Source organism: Balaenoptera ricei, chromosome 20, assembly GCF_028023285.1.
Source record: "Balaenoptera ricei isolate mBalRic1 chromosome 20, mBalRic1.hap2, whole genome shotgun sequence".
Lineage (NCBI taxonomy): Eukaryota > Metazoa > Chordata > Mammalia > Artiodactyla > Balaenopteridae > Balaenoptera > Balaenoptera ricei.
The window spans coordinates 21,886,132-21,907,207 of NC_082658.1; the positions used below are offsets into that span (position 1 = coordinate 21,886,132).

The 21,076-nt window shown below is 49.5% G+C and overlaps 1 protein-coding gene across 1 annotated transcript; it reads right to left on the reverse strand.

The window, feature by feature from the left end:
* Window positions 1–2,132: 2,132 nt before the first annotated feature.
* Window positions 2,133–20,141, reverse strand: MEOX1 (mesenchyme homeobox 1). Its single transcript, XM_059907427.1, has 4 exons — window positions 20,080–20,141; window positions 19,265–19,781; window positions 5,111–5,283; window positions 2,133–3,939 (listed from the first exon to the last, which is right to left on the reverse strand). The coding sequence occupies exons 2-4, from the start codon at window positions 19,731–19,733 to the stop codon at window positions 3,817–3,819; spliced, it is 765 nt and encodes a 254-aa protein (XP_059763410.1). The 5' UTR covers window positions 19,734–19,781; window positions 20,080–20,141; the 3' UTR covers window positions 2,133–3,816.
* Between the last annotated feature and the right edge of the window lie 935 nt (window positions 20,142–21,076).

The following is a 21,076-nucleotide window of genomic DNA, read 5'->3' on the forward strand; positions in this document are numbered from 1 at the left end:
GAGGTTGTAGAGTTAGGCAGGGGCCAGAGCATGGGGAACCTGGAGGCATATAAAGGGTTTCGAACTTTATTTTGTAGGTGATAGGAAGCCATTGATAGGTTTTAAATCAGCGGTGACAAGGTTGAATTTGTGTGTGTGTGATTGTGGTAGGGGATGGACTTTGAGAGCTATTAGAGGTTCTAATTCAACTGTGAGATGTTGACAGCCTGAGCAAAGGCAATGGTGGTTGGAAGACAAAGCATGCATGGGTGTGAGAGATATCTACGAGTTAAGTGAAATGAACAGGACCAGGTAACTGATTGGTTCTGCAAAGCAGCAAGGTAGTATCAAGGATGTGTCCCAGGTTTCTAGCGTGAGTGAATGGGTAGGTTGTGGTGTTGCCAACTAAAATAGATGATTCAGAATGCAGATGGAGGAGCTAGCCTAAGCTGGGGAATGGAGGTTTCCCCTTCAGATATTTTGAGTTTGACGTGCCTGTAGCCATTTAGGTGGCAAAGGGCAGTAGGCAGCAGAGTAGGAAACTTTAAGCTCCCACATCAGGGGTAGGGGAACGTTGGTCTGGTGCCAGAATGCCGGGATGCAAATGTCAGTGTCATCACTGGAGTGGTCAGTTTCCACGAAGTGGTGCAGCAGTGACAAATGACTCCCAAATCCCAGTGGCTTACAACAGCGAACTTTTATATTCTCACTGACATAGGTGAAAATCGGGAGCTAGCTTTGGCTTTGCTCCACATCTTTCTCATTCTGGAACCCAGGGTAATGGTGGAACCCCCATCTCAGCCCAGCCTTGTGCAGAAGGAAAAGCAATGGCAGAGCCATGAGATGACTCTAAAACTTCTGCATAGACAGGGCACTCGGTGCTTTTGCTCACATTCTATTGGCCGAAGCAGGTCACGTGGACAAGCCTGAAGTCAATCAGGTGGGGACATACACTCCTTCCACCGGAGGTACAGCATATGACAATGGTCAGGGAGCAGTATTCATCTAGTGGAGAGAAAAGAAAATAATTGGGCCCAACCATATGACCTATGACAACCACTAATGGGCTATAAAACCTTGGGGATTTACTCAACTTCTCTCTGTTTTGCTTACCTTATCTGTAAGACAGGAATAGCAGAACTGCCTCTTAGGATTGTTAAGAGAATTAACTTAGTCCGTCCATGTAAAGCACTTAGAACAGTGCCCAACACAGAGTAAACCCTTTATAAATGTAGGTGGATGGAAGGAAGAGGGAAGGTGGGGATATTATTTAATGGGTACTGCGGTTCAGTTTGGGAAGATGAAAAAGTTCTGGAGACGGATAGTGGCAATGGTTGCACAACAATGTGAAAGTACTTAGTGCCACAGAACTGTACACCTAAAAATGGTTAAAATTTTATATTGGGTATATTTTACCACAATAAAAAAAATGTAGGTAGATGGGATTGTCTGGGGAGGGCAAGAAAAGGAGAAAAGGGTGGTGGGCAGAAAGTGGAAAACTTGGGAACCAGCAGTGTGGGCAAAAGCATTGCGAAAGGGAGATTAAGTCTGCTTGGGAGACAGAGAAGGAACATTCTAGACACACAAGAAAACCAAGAGAGGTTGATGTCCTCCGAAGCCACAGGAATTGAGTTAGGAGGGAGTGTTGGAGTGCCTGAGGATGTCTGCTCTGCTTGGCTTTGAACCTGAACCTTCCCTTTGGAACCTTGATTTTGGTGGGTCTGCTTTCCTCTGCCAGCTCCTGATGATGTCATTTCTGGTCACCGCCCACACCAGGCCCAGACTGCCTCAATGCCAAATCCTGGCCAGGTCTCTTCTCCGAGTTCCCTCCCTCCCCTCCTCTCTAGCCAGTCCTCTTTTGCCCATTGCTGACATCTTGGTGAGATAAATCTCTTTTAATTAAAAAGACACAGAATTGAGAACATTTTTTCTTGTGTCATTTTTTTATTACTGTTGGTGTATATTGTTGTACCCTGAAAAACAAAAATCTTCAAACTTTGAATTTAAAAATTAGGGTTGGTTAGTTTATGGTCAAGATTCCTTTATTAACAGAAGAGTTCACCTTTTGTTTACAGAACATTGTCTATTTGATAAACCATGGGTTAGAGAAACTGAAAACTAAAATTTTTCAATGGGAAATGCAGACTCTACAGTTGCAGGGAAGACAGGATTTTTATTTTTCTTTTACATCAATTACATTTGCACCGCCACCTTTGGAGGAACCAAGGGATACCTTGGTCCAGAGGATTTCTTCCATTTCTTCGTTGCTTCTAGACCTTGTCTGGCCCATCATCACATGAGCATCAGAGGACTGTGCACAGAGCTGTGGTTCTTAGCTCTGCCAGGAAAAAGCTCTGCCAGGAGCCTGGCTTTTTCTTATTGATTTTATTTCTCGAAGAGTTTTCTTACTAAGTGAATTGACCTTACACAGTTAACTTGATGTAATCTAAAGAAAACAGATGAAGTATGCTTTAGAAAAAATTACACATGCTCTAACCAGCCATTTGGCAATCATTTTCCACAGCGTCTGTCCTTTCAGGGATGGGGAGGTGGGTTTTTTTTTTTTACACGTGAATGATTACATCTACATACAAGAGCTCCAAACTCTTGCTGACCTCCCTCTGCAACACCAGCTGGTTTTGGGGGACAGAGCACTGAGGCAGGCAGGGGGTCTCTCTCAAGGCATCAGTCACCCCAGTTTGTTTGGCCAACAGTCCCAGGGCATCTGGGCAGTCCACACACATAAACGTGGCAGCTCTTCCAGTCATAATAGCATTTGTGGAACACATTGGAGGGCCACAGATGCATCCCATGGAGAAAGGGGGACTTTTTTGGGTCCTTATTTGCGGTCAGAGTTCTTTGAAAGCACAGGACTTTGCAGCTGGAGAAACTTTCATGCCAGGGTTCCACATTTCTAGGTCCTCACCCAGCAGCCTTTACCTCAATTGCTTCATGATCGCTTCATGAAGCAATCGCTTCATTCTTAGAATATAGGGGACCCTCTCCAGCCCTCACTTCAATAATGTGAGCATCTGGATAGGTTTTTCAATCCAGAAATTATAGATTTAAAAGGAATAGTTGTTCCGGTGTTCTGGGGGTCCTGCTCAACAGTCCTGGGTTGATTTTGCTCACATTCTATTGGCCGAAGTTGATCCCTGAATTGATTTTGAAGAAGCAGGTGCTGTCCTGGGTCCATTCTCATAACCCAGTCAAGCCAGCGTGAAAGGCCTGTGTGGGGACCACAGAGACCTACACCAGGCTGTTCTCCTGACTGTCTGCTTCTAGCTAGTGCTCATGAACTTGCCCATTTCACCAGCAAATTTGGATCCAGGGATGGCTTCTGATTTGTAGCAGCTAAGTTTCTGTCCTCAAACTTCCTCACACTGATTTTCCCTGGGGTTTTGGGACCTTTGAGGTCCCCCAAAGCCTCAGATATAGAGCCCAGAAAGGAAGGGTGGTCTAGGGTGTGTGGGTCTCCTTTCCTTTCTTTGGGGGCACCTGTGTTCATGAGTGGCAGCTGAGACCCCGAGAAACAGTGTCCCTGGAGCTATTCCCCGGATTCACTAGGGTCCGTTCTGGCTGCTGTATGACTGACTCCATGAGAAATGTGAGAAGCAAAGGCCCTGGGGAAGGGGCCGCTAAGACACAGCAATGCTGGACAGAGCTTTCTGGGAAACTTCAAGGCTCCCAGGAACCCTGGGCAGCTTCCTATCCAAGAGTCACTGCGAGGTGTGGAGACGCTGCCCTGGGTGGGTGGGAGAAGGTGAAGGTAGGATTGGGGTGGGGGTAGTTGGTACGGGGCTCAGTCCTCAGTCTTTTTTTTCTCCCTGGAGAATTTCACTCTGAACTTGGAGAGGCGGCAGAGTCCCCATCCTCGGGGTCCTGCCCATGGGGGGAGATGGGCTGACCCCCCTTCACGCGCTTCCACTTCATCCTTCGGTTCTGGAACCACACTTTGACCTGATGAAGGAAGCAGAGGAGCCTGGTCACTTCACGGCAGGTGTGACCACCTCCTCATATTGATGCTCAAGCTACCTGGGGTGCAGCTCCAGGGACCCCCAGCTCGAAATTTGGCTTCCCCCTCCCCACGCCTCCAAAGGCTCCAGGAATTGAAAGGGAAGACCCACCAATCTGCCCAGAGGCTTGTCTTATGTCTCCAGATAAAGAAAGCCTGACAGAAGAACCAGTTCTAAAAGTCACACTGGGCCCACCCCCTTTCACAAGCCCCTCCCCTCCTGTGCCAACACCCTCTCCCTCTAGCTTCTGTTACCCAAGGATCTGGGAACACAGGATCACCAGCCTCACCCTTAGGCACATTTATAACGCACTTTTCAGCTTAGATAGATCTGGTCCGGACATTTTCTCATCTGAGCTTCAGCATTTACCTGCAGGTAAACCTGCAGGGTGGGGTTATGACACTGCTGTACAGATGGAGACCAAGAGAGGTCAGGAGAAGACATTTCCCAGAGGTCCCAGGGCTACGAAGGGGTAGAGGCAGGATCTGAATCTAAGTCCTCTGATTCTAAATCCAGCACTTTGGCAGATGCTTTCTCAACTGAAAGCTGCAATCAATAATAATAATAATAATAATAATATTTTATTCCACGTCAGAGCACGGGTATGGGTGGAATGCTCTGAGAGAAAGCCCAAAACAAAGGGCTAGGAAGTTTTTCTCAGAGTGTGTCTAGGAACCAGCTGCAAATCCAAATCACCTGGAGAACTTACTAGAAATGCAGATCCCTGGTCCCACTCATTATTACTGGAAAATCGCTCTGTGGAGCTCCGGAAGCTGCATTTTAAACAGGGCCTGGATGATTCCACCGCACACTCAAGTTTGGGGATAACCAGATCAGAGGTTTCAACCCTGGTTGCATGTGAGAATCACCTTGGGGACCTTTGATGAATTCTGATGCCTGGACTTCACCTCAGACCAATGAAAACAATCTCTAGGGGTGGAGCCCAGACACTGGTGTTATTAGAATTTCCGCAGGTGATTGTCAGGTACAGCCAGAGTTGAGGACCACTGGACTGGGGCAGAGGGAGAAGACGAAGAAGGTTCTGGGAGAAGCGGGGGAAGAGAGGGGTATGACAGAGCACAGGAAAGGAGGCATGGCCAGAAGAGGAGGGGCACCTGCCGCTCGGAGAGGTCCAGGTTTACTGCGATCTCGTATCTCCGGAGCCGGGTCAGGTAGTTGTGATGAGCAAACTCGGCCTCGAGCTCCCGCAGCTGCTCCTTGGTGAAGGCCGTCCGCTCCTTGCGGGCCTTGCTGCTGCCCTCCGGCTTCCCTCGGTTCTCCTGGTTGTCTGAGGAGAGAGGGCCCCAAACAGGAAGACATGAGCCGCAGGGGCCTTGGTTCCCTTTCTTTTGTCCTCAAGCAGCGGGGCAGCCTTTCCCTGTCGCTCTTATTTTGAAAGGATGCTGAGAAAGAACCCACGGTGTCCCTTTATCATTCATTCTAGCGTCTTTACCCCAGAGAACTGGAAAGATGTTTGGATATCAACCTCAGGTGCACCTCCCCCACCCCAACTGTTTTTAATTCCCAAAGCACAAGAAGCTGCCCTTGGCTGTTTAATGATCTCTACCCCCACCCCACTCCCCACCTACCCCCAGCTTGACATTAGCAGTGGCTATAAGTTTGTGGGGCAGGATGTTCTAAAACTGAGGTTCTCTGTCCTCAGCGACAGAAACATCACCTAGGAACTTGTTAGAGATGCAGATCCTTGGTCCTCACCACACACCTGCTGAATCAGAAACTCTGGGAGTGGGGCCCAGAGATCTGTTTTGTTTTGTTATTTTTCCAGCGATCTGTTTTAACAAGACTTGCAGATGATTCTGACACATGGTCAAGGTTACACACCTCTGCTCTAAGACCTGGCTACTCAGCGGGTGCCTGGTGGCAGCAGTAGTGTGGCCAGGGAGCTGTCAGACTTGCAGGATCTCCACCTCACTCCATCCTCAGACCTACTGAATCAGAGTCCGCATTTCAGCAAGATCCCCAGGGGAGGTGTGTGCACATGTAAATTGAGAAGTGCTGCCTTAAGTTTCTCCCCCTCTCCCCCAACCCTTTGACACCAGGAGGGGCCAGGTCTGGAAAGTTCATTTAAGAAGGAGGCTCTGAGTTCAACAGGGCAGGGGCTCAACCACAGCTGGTAACAGGGGTACAGGAATCAAGCACCTTGCATGCATCAGACACTTAATCCTCACAGTAATTCAGCCTGGCGAGTTCTAGGATGAGACCCATTTTATAGACCAGAAAACTAAGCACAGAGAAGTGAAGCAAGTTGTCCAAGTTCATCCAGTTCATCTGGCCAGTGAGTGGTGGGGACAGGAATCCAACTCAGGCAGTTTGACTCACACAGTGTTCCAATGAAATATATGTAGGAAGGCTTTACAAACTGTAAAGTGCTGTGCACCCAGAAAGGACTGTATCGTGATCTGAACAGGGGAAGGGGCGGTGGTGGATGGAGAAGTGCACAGGAAGGAGACCGACACACCTACACAATGAACTACCAAAGCGTGCCACGTGGCCGGGGAAGGGCTCCAGGAAGCACGTTTTACGCAGGGCTCTAAAAGTTAGAAGTTTTTCACTTCATTGCCCTTGTTGTACAGACAGGGAACCCGGCCAAGCAGCCAGATTGCCGAGCGGGATGGGGATGTGGAGCCCCCTCGTGCACCCCACGTTCCCGATGGGAACGTCAGCCCGCCGGTTCTTTCTAGCGCTTTCCACGCAGTTCCCCTTGTATTTCTGTCTGCGCGTCCTCCGCCCCCGCGCCACGCCTCCGGGAGCCGGATAGAAGGGGGAGCCGCCCGCCCCCTCCCCGCGTCCCCCGGGAAGCAGAGGAGGCGGAGGAGGGGCCGCCGCCGGGGGTCCCCGCAGCCCCGATGCTCGGCTGCCCGTGCCGGATCCGGGTGGGCCGCCTGCCGGGCGCGCCCGGGGGCGGGAAGGAAGGGGGCGAGTTCTCCTGCCGGGCTGTCTGCCCAGACCCCTCCGGAAGCGGAGCCGGGGCTGGAGGGGAAGGACGCGCCGCCTGGCTGGGGTCCCCCAGGAGTTTTCAGCCTTGGCTGGCGCAAGCTTGGGAGGGAGGGGCGGTCACGGTCACGCCGCGGAGGGACGCCCATTCCGGAGCACATCCTCGCCCGCGCGCCCAGAGCGAGGCTGGGAAACCTGGATTGTTTCCCATCCGCTCCTGTCCTGGGGCTCAGTATTTCCCAGCCCTTCCCTTTCGCAGCATCGGGGGTGTCAAACCCAGAGGGCTTGCCGCGAGGTTTGAATCCTGGATCTTCTTACTGGAGCCTCTGAGGAAGTCGCTTAACCCCTCTGGGCTTCTCATCCAGAAATCTACCTCCCAGAGGTTTTGGGAAGCTTGGACAAGCTGCTGTGTGTGGAAAATGCTTTTAAAACTCTAAAGCTCTGGACAAATATAAAGTATTCTTCCGATTCTTCAATTCCTTGAGATGCCATCTGAGGCGCTGGGGTAATAGCAGCTACCGTTTCTTAAAGACTTCCACGTGCTACGTACGATGCAGTCACTGCTTTAATCCTCCCCATACAACACATGTAGGAGTAGGTAGTATTATTATCCCTTTAGCTTTATCATGTGGATTTGTGTGATAATTTGATTAATAGTGCTCTCTCCCCAGGGATGTAACTGCTTTTTCTCACTTGCTACTGTACCTGGCACTTAGGAGGTCCTTGCTAAATGTTTGCTAAATCCTTCTCAGTAGATAGAGGCAGAAGCAGCCTCAGAGAGGCCCGGGAACTTGCCCAGTGTGCCAGGCAGCTTTTGGGCGGCAGAACCGAGATTCAAATCCAGATCCACCTGACTAGAGCCTTGGCCATCAACTCTGGCGTCAGGTTCTCCATCTTGCGTCGGCTGGCTGGCGGCTGGACCTGGACCATCGCAGCTCTGCTCGTCTCCACCTCCAGAGCTCCTGGGGGCCCTGGGTTGATGCCCACACCCACCCTCCCCTTCTCCCAGGCCTGCTTAGGTGTGCACAGGTGCCCTATGGAAACCCCACAAATACCACCCCCACCCCCACCCCCCCACCGCCACACACACACACAGAGTCCTGCACATAATCCTTCCTAGAGAGAAGAGGGGAGATAAAGGGAGGAGCCCTTTGGAGCTGGTCTTGGACTGGTTATGGGGGCAGCTGACCATCTCCTCTCTCACCTCTTAGTATCCTGATTTAGGCACTGGGGCCTCAGGATGGGAAAGAAGAAATAGGACAAAGGAGCCTGGGCTGGGAACTGAGTGTCTGAGCCCCTGTGTGAACCTCGGGGCAACACCCACTAAAGGGGGTGGCATCTGGCACTGGGAGAACCCTTGTCCCTCATCAGCTTCCCAGAGGGGAAAGAATTTTCATCACTGTTAGAAATGACAAAGGGGCCAGAAGTATGGCAAGTTAGCTATGAAAACGAAAGTGGAAGTTATGGTTCTCTTTGTTCTGCAATAGTATAAAAAAAGGTAACGTTTTCATCCAGATAGGAAAAGACAAAGAAAAATGATAAGTACTTTTATACCGTTTCTGGCCAGGGAGTGTCCATTCTGCTGGCTCACATGCACAGTTCCTATGCATACTATCCCCAAGGTGGTTTGATCCCTTTGTTGGGGAGCCTCCCTCCCCTCTCTGGCCTCAGTTTCCCCACGGGTAGAAGTATGGGATTGGGCTGGGCCTTCATTCCCTGGGCGAGCTGTTGTCAGAGTTCTTTTCCAATGCGCCACCCTGGCACTCTCTTCTCTCCCTACTCCCTCTTCTGTTGAGAAACCCCGGCCTGGAATCTGAGGTCCCTTCCAGTTTCAAAGATTCTTGTCTTGGCCCCAGGTTACACCCTTCAGTCAGAAGGAAGGAACTGTGTGTTGTGTATTCTGTCCCAAGGCCCTCCGCAGCCTTCCCAAGGTCCTCAGCCCAGCGATCAGGGCTATGCTGGGGAATTTCTCTCTCCCTCTGACATGCGCAGCTGCCCAAGCCTGGAGCTGCGTGGAAGGGCGTTGTGTTTGCAGAGATTTCTGAGGACCTGTTGGAGAGCCTGAGCCTTAGCTGGCTCCAAGAAAGGGCTCTCTGACCTTGGGCAAGTCCCTTAAGTTCTCTGAACTTCAGTTTCCCCATTTGTAAAACAGAATAGCCTCACCCGCTGTGATCAGAAAGTTTCTGAGAAGGTAAAACGAGACGGGTAACGTGTGTTAACACTTAGCACGGTGCCTGGCACACAGCTGAGGCTCTTTTTGGAGAACCATCAGAAGAGGTTCTACTGGAGATGATGTTGGAGAGATGACACAGGCGGAGATAAAACACAGTGCATCTCAAGGTGCCACGTCTCCAGAGCTGTGTGAAAGGGATGCCTTTTCAATGTCTGGCCTTTTAACTGTTTTCCCTTCTCCACTACTTTTGCACATCTGTACTTGAATCTGTGTCTCTATTGCTTCCAGGCACAGTAACTAGAACTGATCAGTGTGACGATCCACGTCAGCCCTCCTGGTCCTGATTCTTCCTCAGGGCCAGCGGGTGCCTCTTCCAGGACTGCAGAGGGAGGAGGCTGGTGCTCAGCTGGCTGCCTCTGTGGTTAAGGAGGAGCCCTCCGGCCCCGCCCCACCCTCTGCACACCCTCGGAGGGAGCAGGGCCATGATGGAATGGTCCAGAGCGCCCAGAGAAATGCAAACAGGATGTGTGTGTGATTGCGGTTTCCACCATGAGCTTTTACACCATCCGAGGTAAATTATTTCATAAATAGCTGTCACGTTTGGCAGACCTTCTTAAAGTTAGCAGACAGCTTTATCGGAACTACGGGGAGGTTCAGAGAGACCTTGGGGAACATGCCTTTTTGGAGTCCTGTATTCCTACTCCCCAACTCTCACAGCCATTTAACATAAATTTCTATCCAGGACCAGATAGACAGCCACAAGCCCCATATTCAAGTAGCACTTTGCAATTGACAATTGACAGTGGATTTCTTTCCCCCAGAGATAAACTGCTTTTGGGCTTTCCTCTGTACTACAGAATCATAGAATAGTAGACCTGGAAGGGGACTTAGAGATGATCTGATGTGGCCTTTACCTCTTACAGGTGAGCCTAGAGAAGGTAAGAAACTTGCCTAAAGACACACAGCAAGTTAGCAGCAGAATTGGGCTGAGAACCCAGATTTCCTTGATAGGAAGCTATTTCCTGACTGTTAGGCTGCTTCCTACTGGATCCTCTTAATTATCCTGTGAGGTAGGTGAGGTACACATTAGCCCATGGAACAGACGAGGAAATTAAGACCCAGAGACTGAATGGCTTGCCAGAAGTCCCCTGGGACCAGTTCAGGCTATGTCACTGCACTGCAGTGGTGATGAGTATGGAGCTGTGCTCGCTCCAGGGATGGCGTCTGGGTCTGGGTCCAGGTCTGCCTCCCTGGGACTCCCCTTGGCAAATGCTCTGAAAATGGGGTCTACAGCTTCCTGGGCTACAGACCAGACCTTTAATGTGCTCATTAGTTTTGATACTTTCAACTTCAGAGGGAGGAGTCAAAGCCCTGAAAATAGACAAGACCTGGACGGAGCCAGTCCCAAGACCAGATGGGCGTTTGCATCCAGACCTCCCTGGCTTCCTGGGACTGTCTTGACTTTCTCTCTGGGCCCCGACCCACCTCAATGTCTGGGCCCTTTCTCTCTCCCATGGGGGCCTGAAGAGACCTGGTGAGGCTCCCAGCCTCTTTGAGGAGCCCAGCAGTGGGGCTGGGGGATTCAGGGATGGGAATACCTGGGGCTAGAGTCGTCTTTGCTGAGAGTCCCAGGTGGCGGGGGCTGGGCGAGGGTGGGCAGTGATGAGGGAGAGTGGAATGGACTTGGTGAGGAGATGGGGTGTGGGGGCCATGGAAGAGGGGAGCAGAGAAGTGGAGGGGGCACGGGGGCGGTGGAAATGAGAGGCTGGAGCAGCAGGCAAGTTTCTGAGACTGTTGGGGCAGGCGTGAGCCGCGCTGGGCTTTGTTTGTGTTTATCAGTTCCAGATGTCACCCTCAGCTGTCACCCAGGGCCCATTGCTCACACCGCTTCTCCACTGAGTTCAAGGAAAACATGACATAGAAGAGGCTGGAAAGGGGGTGGGGACTGCGAGAGGAATCCTGGCCAGAGGCCAGGGCACCCTGATTCCGTGAGCGGAGTGGGCACTGGGGAAGCTGGCCCCAGGGGTCTGCAGGGGCCTCGAGTCCTGCCCCTCAGAAAGGGGTGAGTGTGGATCTGAGATCACTCAGCCTGATACTCGGCGTCACGTTTGTGACCCAGGTGACACTCACTGAGGTTGTCCATTTATTTTGTTATTACCTCCTTTCCTTCCTCCTCTGTCAAACAGGCTGCTTCTTTAGAGATTCATTCGTAAAACAGTCTCCACTTTTTTTCTTCTCTCTTGATGGGAGTAAGAGAAGAATGTGGGGATCTGCCTGTGGCCAGAAGCAGCGCTCTGTCTGAATGGACAAGCTCTAGCGGCCAACGGACCCGGGACTGGAGCATTTGTCCCACTGCTAGAACCTTGTCCCTGTACCCTCTGTTTATGGGCTGAACCGTGTCCCCCCCACCAATTAATATGTTGAAATTCTAACCCCCAGTACTTCTGAATGTGACTGTATTTTGAGATAGGGTCTTTCAAGAGGGGATTAAATTAAAATGAGGCAGTTAGGGTAAGCCCTAATCCAGTCTGACTAGTGTCTTCATAAGAAGAGATTAGGACACACAGAGAGCCACAGGGATGTGCAGGCACAGAGGAAAGGCCATGTGAAGACACGACAAAAAGGTGGCTGTCTGCCAGCCAAAGAGAGAAGCCTCGGCAGAAACCAAACCTGCCAGCATCTTGATCTTTGACTTCCAGCTTCCAGAAGTGTGGGAAAATAAATGTCTGTTGTTTAAGCTACCCAGTTTTTGGTATTTGTTATGGCAGCCCAAGCAAACTAAGATGCCCCCAACTCCCCATAGCCGCGCTTATCACTGAGGAGAGAGAGGGAGCAAGGCCACTGGGGGGGTGCTTGGCAAGGCTGATGCAAGGCCATAGGGATGGCTCTGCAAATCAGACAAAGGTGCCATTTCCTCTAGACTGGAGAGCACAGTCACTTGTCCATGTGGCAGCTGGGCCCTCTCGTTGCCCAGCCGTGAGCCCCCCTAACTGCCTGGCCGTGGTGGGTCCCCTTTGTTGCTCAGCCACAGCAGCTCCAGCCATGGGAGTACTTGGGATGCAACCCCGGTCCCCTGTAGCGGATTCCTGCAAGTCCAGCCTGCATGTGGATATTTACACATCTTTCTGACCCAGCACTCACCCTGACCCTGGGCTGGTTTTATGACTGAAGTCTGGCTCTCTGCACACTTTTTTGTGAGTGAGACTGTAAAAACCCTGATGCATTTTACAGAAGCACATCACGCATGGTGAAAACCCTCATGCCAGGCGGTGGAGCCACTCTCAGAGAGAAAGTGAGAAAATGAATGAGTGAATGCCAGGCTGCACTAGAGGCTATTGGCCAGACATTGAATGAGCTTCTCCTGTGTACAAATGTTTCAGTAGGTGCTAGGGAGACTGCGCAGATGAATCAGATAGCATTCCGGCCCTCTAGACACTTCAATTTTAAGGAAAAAGGCAGCCATATGCATCTAGAACTCTGGATACAGGCCAACTGTGGTTTGATTCTAAGATGGAGATGTCAGCAAGGTATGCTCCATGTGTGAGGGGAGAGAGGTCATGAAAGGATTCTTGGACACTCAACAAACTAAGAGTAGAAGGAAATTATCTCAATATAATAAAGGCCATATATGAAAAGCCCATAGCTAACATCATACTCAGTGGTGAAAAACTGAAATAGTTTACTCTAATATCAGAAACTAGGGAAAGGATGCCCACTGTCACCATTTCTATTCAGTATAATACTGGAAGTCCTAGCCAGAGCACTCAGGCAAGAAAAAGAAATAAAAGGCATCTAAATCAGAAAGGAAGAAGTAAAGTAATCTCTGTTTATAGATGAAATAATCTTGTATGTGGAAAACCCTAAAGATTCCACAAAAGCCTCTTAGAACTAATAAATAAATTCAGCAAGGTTGCAGTTTACAGAATCAGCATGCACAAATCATCTGTGTTTCTATACATGAACAATGAACAATCCAAAAGGGAAATTAAGAAAACAATTCCATTTATAATAGCATCAGAAAGGATAAGATACGTAGGAATAAACTGAACTAAGGAGGCAAAAGACTTGTACAATGAAAATTACAAAACATTGCTGAAAGAAATTAAAGGCACAAATAAATGGAAAGACATCCTGTGTTCATGGATTGAAAGACTTAATATTGTTAAAATGTCCATACTACCCAAAGTGATCTTCAGATTCAATGCAATCCCTATCAAAATCCCAATGGCATTTTTTTGCAAGAATAGAAAAAAAAATCATCCAAAAATTCACATGGGGTCTCAAAGAACCCTGAATAGCCAAAACAACCTTGAGAAAGAAAAACAAAGCTGGAGGCCTCAGGCTTCCTGATTTCAAAACATATTACAAAGATACAGTAATCAAATCATTATGGTACTGGCACAAAAACAGACACTTAGATCAATGGAACAGAATAGAGAGCCCAGAAGTAAGCCCTCACGTAGATGGTCAAATGATCTTCAACAAAGGTGCCAAGGCTACACAGTGGGGAAGGCACAGTCTTCAACAAATGGTGCTGGGAAAACTGGATCTCCACAGGCAAAAGAATAAAGTTGGATCCTTACCTTACACCATATGTAAAAATTAACTCGAAATGCATTAAAGACCTAAAAATGTAAGACCTAGAAAACTCCTAGGAGAAAACATGAAGGGAAAGCTTCATGACATTGGATTTGGTGATGATTTCTTGGATATGACACCAAAAGCATAGTCAACAAAAGCAAAAATAGACAAAACTACGTCAAACTTAAAAATTTCTGTGTAGCAAAGGAAACAATCAACAGAATAAAAAGGCAACCTAAGGAATGGGAGAAAATATTTGTGGGCCATATGTCTGATAAGGGATTAATATCCAGAATATATAAAGAACTCCTACAAGTCAACAACAAAAATCAAACAGTCCAATTTAAACCTGGACAGAGAACTTGAATAGACATTTCTCCAAAGAAGATATACAAATGGCCAATAAGTATATGAAAAGATGCTCAACATCACCAGTCATTAGGGAAATACAAATCAAAACCACAATGAAGTTATCACCTCATACCTACTAGCATGACTACTATCAAAAAAACCCTAGGAAATAACAAGTGTTGGCAAGGATGTGGAGAAAGGAGAAATTGGAACTCTGTGCACTGTTGGTGGGATTGTGAAATAGTACAGCTGCTATGGAAAACAGTATAGAGGTTCTTCAAAAAATTAAGAATGGAATTACCACCTGATCCAGCAGTCCTACTTCTGGTTATATATCCAAAAGAATTCAAAGCAGGATCTCGAAGAGATATTTGCACACCCATATTCATTGCAGAATTATTCATAATAGCCAAGAGATGGAAGCAACCCGAGTGTCCACTGACAGATGAATGGATGAAGAAAATGTGCACACACATACAATAGAATATTATTCAGCCTTAAAAAATAAAGAAATCCTATCATATGCTACAACATGGATGAGCCTTGAGGACATCGTGCTAAGTGAGCTAAACCAGTCACAAAAAGACAGATACTGCTTGATTCCACTTACATGAGGTATCTAAAGCAATCAAATTTTTAGAAACCAGAGGGTAGAATGCTGGTTGCCAGGGCCCGTGGGGAGAGGGTAAAGGGGACTTGTTTTTCAACGGATATAGAGTTTTCCTTTTATAAGATGAACAAGTTCTAGAGATCTGTTGCACAACAATATGCATATAGTTAATGCTTCCGAACTGCACGCTCAAAAATGGTTATGATGGTAAATCTTTACATTATGTGTTCTTGACCACAATTTTTAAAAAAGCAGATTTCGAATGCAAGATGTTCAAAGGTAAGAAATCTCAGGGGAGCTCCTTTATGAAGTTATAAGCTGTATTTATAAAATCAGCACAGGCTCTAGCGATACTATAGTTTGAAACTTCTAAACTGTAACTTTCACTGAAATGATGCTAGGTACAAGTGAAGTCATAAAGGAAAGAGGATGGAAGGAAGGAAGGAAGGAAGGGAGGAAGGAAAGAAAGGGAGGGTCCTTGGAGTAGGTGGCTTTCAAGCTGGATGTTAAAATAAGTAGGCAGAAGAGCCCGGGAAGAGAAGGGTGTTTGAGGCAAGGCGAAGAACTGAGCAAATGCGGGGGGCGGGGGCATGGGGAGAAAAAGTGGGCTGCCTTTGCAAGACAAGTAAACTGGTATGGTTTCGTGGCAAGGTGAGTGGAGATGGAGGTGGGAAGGGTGGCCTGTAGGGGGAAATAAGCAGGGAAAGAGGCCAATCTGTGGAGGATTTTTCAACCTCAGGGGAAATTGAGAGTGCTCGTGAGCTGGGCAGGGGGAGGTGGACATCAGATCTTGCAGGGGAGAAATCGGGGAAGGAGGAGCCCTGGGAGGCATGCGTGTTGGAGCTGCAGGAGGATGGGGCAAAGCGAGTCTGATGAAGGCAGAGTGAGTATGTCAGAGTGTTGGTGAGTGGCGCTGATCTGGGGCACCGCGACTCTCCCAGGCGGGCGATCAGATTCACCTGTAGCCGGGCTGATCACGCGCGACCTTCCCTTGAACCCCGTCAGGAAATCACCGCGAAATCCTTCATTCCCATAAATTAAAGACGACCACGGTAGCAACGACAGATTGGGGGCAAACAAGAGTGGCCTTGCAGCTGTCCTTGCCAGCAGGGGTCTTTAACACTCCCTGGCCCCAGGGCGGGAGTCGTTGGGATGAGTTAATATCACAGCTGTCTCCTAAATCAGTTTTGTGCTGTGAACCAAGAGAAAGTCTCAGGGTGGGAGCCGAGGACCCCTGCTTTCCTGACCATTTCCTTGAGCAAATCAGCTCCACTTCCAGTAATGGGGAGTGATGGGGGAGCAGCTGGGGCTGGCAGAGGAAGAAGAGGAGAGAGCAGAGAACGTTCCTTTTGAAACAAACTTTCAGTAACTCTCTGTTACCGGACCCCCCTGGCCAGGCCAGCCAGTATGGGACACGTTTACCAGGCATGACTCACCTCCCTACCCAAGCCTCGCTGGCAGATCTCTGAGCTCCAGGCTCCTAATTAATGGCAACTGGATTTCAGGACCAACAATGATTGCGAGAAATTCCCACATCTTATACCCCAGACTCAGGAATTTCTGAGACAGCGTATTTGAAATATTCAATTCCACTGTCCCCCATAATATAGGGCTATTTATCAGATTCTATGTGCTGAAGACTGGTTCTGGAAATATGGGCCTAATACCATTCATAGCTGCTATTTATTGAACTCACGTGCCAGGCACAGTGTTAATCTCACAGATCACAGAACTTAACCTTCACAGTGACTCCATATGGAGAGTGATATTGTTAGAGTCTCATTTTACAGCTGGGGAAACAGAGGCTCCAAGAATTTAAGACCTTTCCCAAAGTCAAGCAGCCAAAAGTGGCAGTGCCGACCCTGCAACCTGACTGCCTGATTGTGAAGCATGATGGAAAACACACTTCTGAGCAACGCTGGTTAACCTTCCAGAGATGGCTTAGCAGGGGCCAGGGTGGGGTGCGTGAGACACGATGAGTGCAAAATGCAAGGGGTGCCAAAAACCTCAGTCATCAAGAGAAAGAATATTTTAACGCAAAGTTTTAAAAATTCAAAATTAATACAAAAATCCACAATGAGCAGGATGTCAAAATTTAAAATAGAGAATCCAACCAGTGGCTCAGGATTGGTAGGGTGGGGAGGGGGTCCTCGTGGGTTTGTCTCTTGTGAACTCAACTCCAGACTCCTGGAGTTGGTTGTGTGCCTTGCCCATCGCTTTCCCTTTTCTTTAGGCTCTTACAAAACTGATCTTTCCTGCCTCCTTCCCCTTCAGTTAAATTCTGAAGGAAGATGCAAGCAGCCGTGCAATAAAGCTTTCCATGCTGACCAGAGAGGGTCTGGAACCCCAGAGAATGAATGAGAGTCAGCTTGCTGTGCCCTGTTTTGTGCAATTGCTGCTCCTGCTGCTGCTTCTGAGGGGACCTCGAGGGAGAGCCCAGGCTCCCTCCTGGCGGGGAACCTCCCCCCACCAGAGGCTGACCCTATGAAGAGGGTGCTCTGGCATGGCCAGCTGCTTGGCAAGTGAGCAGCGCCATCCATGGGCCACTCGCCAAAAGGAAAGATGGTGCATTTGGGTCTTGCTGAAACATGGAATGAGCTTGCCTAAGCCCAGCCCTTGGCTTTGCCCATGCCTTCCCAACGCTCTTGGCTCACAGTTCCCTGGAAAGTGGCTGGATGCAGCCAAGGTGGATGTGGGCAGAGATGGAGGAGCTACGGTGGCAGGCGCCAAGGAGGGGAGAGCTCTTCAACTAGGCGCAGAGCCAAGTGGCTGACAGCTCATTGGAGAGGAGAAGCAGAAAGTGCCCCATTCTCTGCAGATCTCCATCCAGGCTTAGGAATAGTTCCGGGTTTAACTGGCTGGGGATTTAAAGGGCCCTTCTATTTAGCAGCCAGGAAGGCTGCGGTTTTTATCATCCACTGTGAACACAATGAGGGACTTCTTCAAGCATGGAGACCAGATATTTCACAATGAGGATTCTGCTTGAGATCTACTGAAGGGTGTGGGATTCGGGGTCTGAAGTCTGGGGTTTGAGCTTTCTTCTAGGGTGACCAACTGTCCCGGGGACACTAGACTTTCAATGCTAAAACCAGAAAAGTCCTGGGTACATTGAGATGAGTGGGTCACTCTGTTTTGACTCCATGCTAGCAGAGATCCCCTCAGACTTTTCAGTCTCTCCTTTTCCACATGTAAAGAATCAAGTCACTGATAAGACCTGCTGTACCAAACTCGAAAACTTGTGGGACTCAAAAGAGTTATCGTATGTTTCCTGCAGCACCTCTAACCCCCTAGATCATAGCACATCCACTGCCAGACAGGTATCTGCTGGCTTCTCCTCCCTCTCAGTCTGAACTCTTTGGGGGTGAGACCACCTTATTCATCCCTGAAGTCCCAGGAGCTCTGCCAATGCTTGGCAAAAAAAAAGATGATCGGGAAATCTGTGCTACTTTGAAAGTGCTTCGTAAAGCAAAGCAGAGAGTGTTCTCGTTGGTTAGTCGGTCCTCTCATTTGCTGCCTGCCCCTTGTTAGCCCCATGAAAGGTCTTCTGTAGGTTCAGACAGACAGATGTGCCCCAAGGGTGGCCGTCAGGAGGACATAGTGGGGCAGTGGGGGCAGGAGGCAAGGGCACTGTCTTGTTCCGGGCAAGGTGGGGACAGGGAACCAGACAAAAGGTGAATAGGCAGTGAGAGAGGCTGTTGAGGGGGGAGGTCCCACAGGGAAATGAGGAAACAACAGGTCCCCCCAACCAGGAGGAGATGGACTTTAGCTGGGGTCTGAACAAGCAGGTCAGCTCCATCATCTGGCCTCTGCTGCTCCAGCGCCGAACAGGGCTTTACCTGCATTCTGAGGTCCAGTGCTTGCCCTTTGCTGCCTGCCTCCCTGACTTTCTCCAAGACTGGCGATCCCTCAGGAGGCCTCCTCAGAGGAGTGGCCTTTTGGGGGGTCACCCAGACCTTAGCATGCTGAGCTGCCCCTTGGCCTGGGCACAGCTCAGCTGCAGAGGGCGATACCTCATGGGCGGTCTGCCCCAAATCTTAGTGTCTGCCTCTTGCGTCCCTGTGCTATGTCTGCTTCTCTCCCTCTAGATTCCTGGAGACATGGAGTCCTGGTTCTACTCGACTGCCCGAGGTCCCAGCCTTGGTCCTAGCCCTCCGAGCCTTGGTCTCAGCTGACTCCCCTGGGGAGCAAGCCCTGGGGCTCTGGGACCATTTGGAGCTGGCTGGGGCATGGTGGGGAGAAGCGTGACCCAGAGGCAGCCTGGTTCAGGAAAGCCCCTCTCCAGCCCTTGCCAGCCTGTACGCAGAGGCTCCGTCCCACATGTCCTGCAAATCTTTGTGGATCCTGTTTCATTCTCTTGCCGGCACATCCTTCCTGGGACCCAGGAGAGCTGAGGACACAGACATAGCCCCCGTCACCAGAGACTCCTAGAACTCTGAGTAGAAGCAACCCCAAAGGTAACTGTTCTAAGTCTCCTGCCTTTGGGTAGATTAGATCTTATTGTTTCGCATTCATGGTCAGGATGCCTAGGCTCAGAGAGGGCAAGCAACCTCCTCAAGGTCACACAGCAAAGGAATGGTCAACTGTTCCGCAGCCACTTACCTGAACTCTCCTTTTTCCGCCTGGTTGACTTCTTCTCCGTCCCATTGGCAGTGCTCCCAAGGACCTCGTAGTCCTCGCCTGGGCCTCCCGTGGTGTCCACCAGGCCTGGGCTGCTGGCCCCCATCTCCTTGGAGCCCCCTGCTGGGCCCGGGTTGAGCCTATGCCGGGCCTCCGAGACAGGGAAGTGCCAATCGGGGGGTTGTGGGAAGGCGGGGTGCTGCTCAGTGAAGCCGCGCTCCTCCCGGGGTAGGCTGTGTGGGGTGGCCGCCAAGCAGGAGGCCGAGAAGTCAGGGTACGCTGCTGTTGCTGTCGCTGGGAAGTCTGGTTTCTGGTGGAAGGAGAACGGGGTTGGCGGGTAGTGGGGGAGGCCTGAGGCCCCACTGCCTTCTGAGTGAGGGTTTCGAAGGCATCCCCAGACCGGGGCCGGGGGATGGGGGCCCCTCATGCAGCTGCTGGCCACTGGATCCATCTGCTGTCTGATGCACGCCTCAGTCCTTTCAAAGGCTGGAGTCTTACACTTTTTATATTCAAAGTGTTAAAAATGCAAAAAAAAAAATTTTTTTTTAACAGGAGGGAAAAAGGTTCAACAGAAAATTCACCTCAGGAACCAAAACAAAAACCAAAGCTAAAGTTGTTCCTTACAGTTACGCACACATGTGTCTGGCCACACATACGTGTGCCCGCACCTATGTTGGACTTCGTTCCTGGCTTCCTGGTCCCCCCCTCCGACACACCAACCTGCCTAGCGGGGTCCCCTGTACGTGTATTTGTCGCCGATGACACTAAACATTTTCACTGTCCCAGCCCAGACGCACCAGCTGATGAGTGCTTGTCTTGGAGCCCGCAGCAAATGCCTGCAAAGAGCTGGTCCAGGGCTGCTGAGACACACTTTTAAATCCTGCGGTGGGGAGAGAGTGACAGATTTCTGAAGTGAAATGTGAGAGAGGAGAGGGAGGGGTTAACCAGCACACACACGATCCCCTCCAACCAAAACCCGAGCAGGCAACTATTAATCATCAGAAACCTTATATGCACATCTAATGGGATTTGCAGATGGAGTCTTTTAAAGAAACATTGTCTGTTTTTTTTTTTTTTTTTTAAGGAAAGAGAGCAGCACACACACAATTTCTTTAATGTTTCTCCTGTAACACTATGAAGTTATTTTATTGCATTGTTAACAAAATTCCCCAAGTCTTGGATTTGGAAAAAGACTTAAGTCATATCCAGAATCCATCAAGTGCCAAATTCCAGGGAGTGAAGCGGGGAATAAGCGCAAGAGACAAGTTTGCTGATTGCATTTGATTTAAAGGCCCTTCTACTGCTGCTTGCAAAAAGGAAGGTGGATTAAAAGAAATCTTTTTTTGCAAGTCTCAGCGGCCCACTATGGTCTGTAGTAGAAAGAAAGACACACCCCAGAAAAAAATTATTTCTCTCGGCCCAAAGTGACATTCTCACTTTCTCAGTAACTTAAAAAAACAATCAGATTCTTCCTTCCGCTCTTTAACCCCCAACTTACATGCCAATTAGCCACACTCTTCTCTAGAGGCGTTTCAAGTCATTTTTCTCCACGGCAAAGGAAAGACACTTAGATAAGTTCCTTGAAGTTTCTCCAGGCCTCCCCCACCTGCTCTCTGGTCCCCTAAACTTCACCCACCTGCTTCCCCTTCCCCACCCCCAGAGGCCAAGGTTTCCATGGAATCTGGGCATGAAAATAGGAATTAGGGGATTCTCATTCCCAAAGGAGTTCTCTTCAGCAAACGGTTGCATGATCTTCCGGGCTGGTGCCCATCACAGGAGGACCCATTGCCATTT

What these genes read in the sequence shown, in the direction of transcription:
- MEOX1 (XM_059907427.1), bottom strand. Translation starts at nt 19,733, where the DNA reads ATGGATCCAGTGGCCAGCAGCTGCATGAGGGGCCCCCATCCCCCGGCC. An exon ending in GCGGAAAAAGGAGAGTTCAG is followed by an intron (nt 5,284 to 19,264) that starts GTAAGTGGCTGC and finishes CTCTCTCCTCAG; the next exon opens with ACAACCAGGAGAACCGAGGG. An exon ending in TGGACCTCTCCGAGCGGCAG is followed by an intron (nt 3,940 to 5,110) that starts GTGCCCCTCCTC and finishes TTCCTTCATCAG; the next exon opens with GTCAAAGTGTGGTTCCAGAA.